General features: G+C 55.3%; 1 protein-coding gene across 1 annotated transcript; it reads right to left on the bottom strand.

Annotated features, from left to right (window-relative positions):
* Nucleotides 1-1,450: 1,450 nt before the first annotated feature.
* Nucleotides 1,451-3,541, bottom strand: kcna4 (potassium voltage-gated channel, shaker-related subfamily, member 4; the record flags this gene model as incomplete). The annotated part of the gene is made up of 1 exon (XM_079216738.1): nucleotides 1,451-3,541. One exon carries the CDS (start codon nucleotides 3,539-3,541, stop codon nucleotides 1,451-1,453), a length of 2,091 nt encoding a protein of 696 aa, XP_079072864.1.

Raw genomic sequence — 3,541 nt, 5'->3', positions numbered from 1 at the left:
ATAATAACACCTATTAATATGAATGAGGATGTGTCAGTGATATTGTTTGGACGCATGAGACCCGAGTGTAGCATAAACATTGACTCATCGTCATCCATCACAGGATTTTTACACACGTGGAACCATCTTTGTTCCTGGTGGGTTGTGCAGAGACACCAGACTGACGAGGAGCCGCTACGCCGGCTGTTCTCACCTCACTGGCACACAGCAGTCTGCGGGCTACATACCTTCTGGAAGACGTCCGCGTCCCGGAGGTCCTCTGAGCTCGGAGATAATCACATAAGTCCTCTTGAGTGGAATCAAAAACCAAAAAAAAAACACTTTGTGCACGAAGTCCAAGCGGACAGGAGAGGAACCCCCACCTCCATCCAATGAGCTTCCACAACAGAGTCTTTTTTGCTATAGCGTTCCATCGGCGTCCGTGTAAAGGGATATTGTCATTTTTGAGGTGGTTTAAATGAAGCTGGGAGGTTTGGGGGGGTCTTGGTCCATACAAAAAAAAAACTGCCGGGGCAAAGTAATTTATCCAGCCATTTATTATTTATTCCTTTAATAAAACTCTGATGTTTCCTGTGCTTAGCTCTCATATTACTGGGTCAACGATACAAGGCTGTGTGTGTGTGTGTGTGTGTGTGTGTGTGTGTGTGTGTGTGTGTGTGTGTGTGTGTGTGTGTGTGTGTGTGTGTGTGTGTGTGTGTGTGTGTGTGGAGATGTCACAGACATAATTCTAGCCCTGGTTTCATTTGATGTCTAGATCCTCTGTCTTTGTCAATGAGCTTGTCTAAAAGTTGGATCACTCACAAAAGTATGTTATCTGTCTCTGGCTTTTTTTTCTTCTTCTCCTTTATTGGAGTCCAATTTTGTATTGGCAGCGCATGAGAGAGGTTATTAATATCCTTAGTTTGCTCTCTCCGAGGAAGTTAGTCCAACATTCTTCCGCTAAGTGGTCAGAGAATGACTAAATTATTGCCATTTGCATGGCCTACAGTTTCTGTCTCTGAAATTTAAAAAAAGAAAACCAGCCAAACCCAGAGCTAAATTATATTATAGTGCAAACAATGATTATATTTTGCCTTTATTGCATGACAGCAAAAAATGTTTTTTTTAAATAAAGCATCCCTACCCTTCCCTGTTATTGACAGACGGAACTCATAAAGTGCGAATGCATATATAGCCACGTCTTGTCTGGACTTTTTTGACCCTTCGTGTCAGAATATTGATCATAATTTTTGGGGGAGAACCCATTCTGAGATGGGGAGAATGAAACAAGCCAATAGGTGACCTGTGAAGTGTGTGCGTTTGTGCCTTTGTGCGTGTGGGGTTGGGGGTCTGAGGCGCGTGCGTAAAACCACCTGCTGTTTGGGCATACGGTATCTTTATAGGGCGTTTTCGTCTTCTTTTTAAGAACAAAAAAAGGGGGTGGGAGGGGTGGACGAAACTCTACTTGTAATCACACGTCAGTCTGAATGGATTTTGAGATGGTACTGTTCCTCCTGCCTATGTCTGTGCCGTTCCCTTTACTGGGGCTCTTGTCCAGCCCGCACAGCGACTCCGTCACCCCCTCCTCCATCTCCATGTACTCCGCCTTGTCCCCCATGGAGGAGCCCGAGGGCGAGCCTCTAAACTTCCGTAAAAAGTCCGGGAAATACGGGCATCCGGGCGGCAGGCTCTCCACCGCCGGCGCCGGGTCGTCGTTGTTGTCGGTCTCCCGGTGGTAAAAGTAGTTGAAGTTGGACACGATGACCGGCACCGGGAGCGCGATGGTCAACACGCCCGCGATGGCGCAGAGCGAGCCCACGATCTTCCCGCCGACGGTGATGGGCTTCATGTCCCCGTAGCCCACCGTGGTCATGGTCACCACGGCCCACCAGAAGGCGTCCGGGATGCTCGTGAACTGCGACGTGGGCTCGTCCGCCTCGGCGAAGTACACCGCGCTGGAGAACAGGATGACGCCGATGACGAGGAAGAAGATGAGGAGGGCCAGCTCGCGCATACTGGCGCGCAACGTGTGGCCCAGGATCTGCAGCCCCTTGGAGTGGCGGGACAGCTTGAAGATGCGGAACACGCGCACGAGGCGGATGATCCTCAGGATGGCGAAGCTCATCGCCTGCTGCCCGTTGTCCTGGTGCTGCGCCAGGTCCGTGCCCAGCGTGATGAAGTAAGGCAAAATGGATACAACGTCTATCGAGTTCATAATGTTCTTGAAGAAAGCCGCCTTGCTGGGACACGCGAAGAAGCGGACCACGAACTCGAAGGAGAACCAGATGATGCAGACCGTCTCCACGAGGAAGAACGGGTCGTTGAACGGGGTGAACCCGTGGTCCGGCTGCGTGGAGTTGCCTCGCGGCTGCAGGTACTCCCTGTCGTCCCTGAACTCCGGCAGCGTCTCCATGCAGAAGATGACGATGGAGATGACGATGACCAGCACGGACACCACCGCGATGCCCCTGGCGGGACTCGAGCTCTCCGGGTACTCGAACAGCAGCCAGATCTGGCGCTTGAACTCGTCCTCCGGCAGAGGCTTCTCCTCCTCCTTCACGAAGCCCTCGTCCTCCCGGAACTTGAGGATCGCCTCGTCCCCGAGCTCGTAGAATTTCACCTCCTCGGAGAAGATGTCGAACGGCACGTTGGCGGGTCTTTTCAAGCGGCCGCCCGACTGGTAGTAGTAGAGGATGGCGTCGAAGCTCGGCCGGTTCCGGTCGAAGAAGTACTCGTTCCTCAGCGGGTCGAAGTACCTGCTCCGCTTGTCCGGGTCCCCCAGCAGGGTGTCCGGGAACTGCGCGAGAGTCTTGAACTGAGTTTCAAACTTCAGCCCCGACACGTTTATGACGACTCTCTCGCAGCAGCCGCACTCGCTGTACGCGTTCTCGTATCCGGAGTGCGGGCGCCTGTCCGTGAGCGAGCCGGTCTCCTCCTCATCATCCATGTTACACAGAAAGCTCGACCTCTTGCTTCCCCGGTCCCCCTCCTCCCTCTCCTCCCTCTCCTCCTCCTCCTCCTCTTCCTCCTCCTCCTGCCCCTCCGCCTCCTCCTCCTCCTCCTCTCCCTCGGCCTCCTCCTCTATCATCATGTCCTCCTCGGATCCGAGCAGCGCCAGCTCCGAGTGGCGCAGGTCCCCGCCGAGAGTCGTCCGGCTGCGTCTCCAGCGTCCGCCGCCGCGCTGCTTTTTCCGCTCTCTGAGAACTCTGTGCTGCTGCTCGGGCTCCTGCTGGTGCTGCGAGGAAGAGGAGGTGGAGGAGAAGGAGGAGGAGGAGGAGGGGCGCGAGGCGGTGCCGCTGCTCGCGGAGGAGGAGGAGGCGCGAGACTGATGCTGGCGGTTGTTAAGGAGATGCGCGCTGGAGGAGGAGGAGGTGGAGGTGGAGGTGGAACCCGCGCCGCCGCCGCCGCTGCCTCCTCCCTCCGCGCCGGTGCCACCCTCGGCAGCAGCCGCCGCCGCAGCCGCCGCCGCTCGCGACTGGCGATCCCTCTCCCGTGCGCGGGCATACCCGTAAGGCAGGCGACTATTGCACCCGTTGTCCGCGCCCACCATGGCAAACTCCAT

This window comes from Taurulus bubalis (genome assembly GCF_910589615.1).
Source record: "Taurulus bubalis genome assembly, chromosome: 4".
Classification (NCBI taxonomy): domain Eukaryota; kingdom Metazoa; phylum Chordata; class Actinopteri; order Perciformes; family Cottidae; genus Taurulus; species Taurulus bubalis.
Note: the sequence above shows the minus strand (reverse complement) of the source record. Positions and strands in the feature narration are given on the sequence as shown.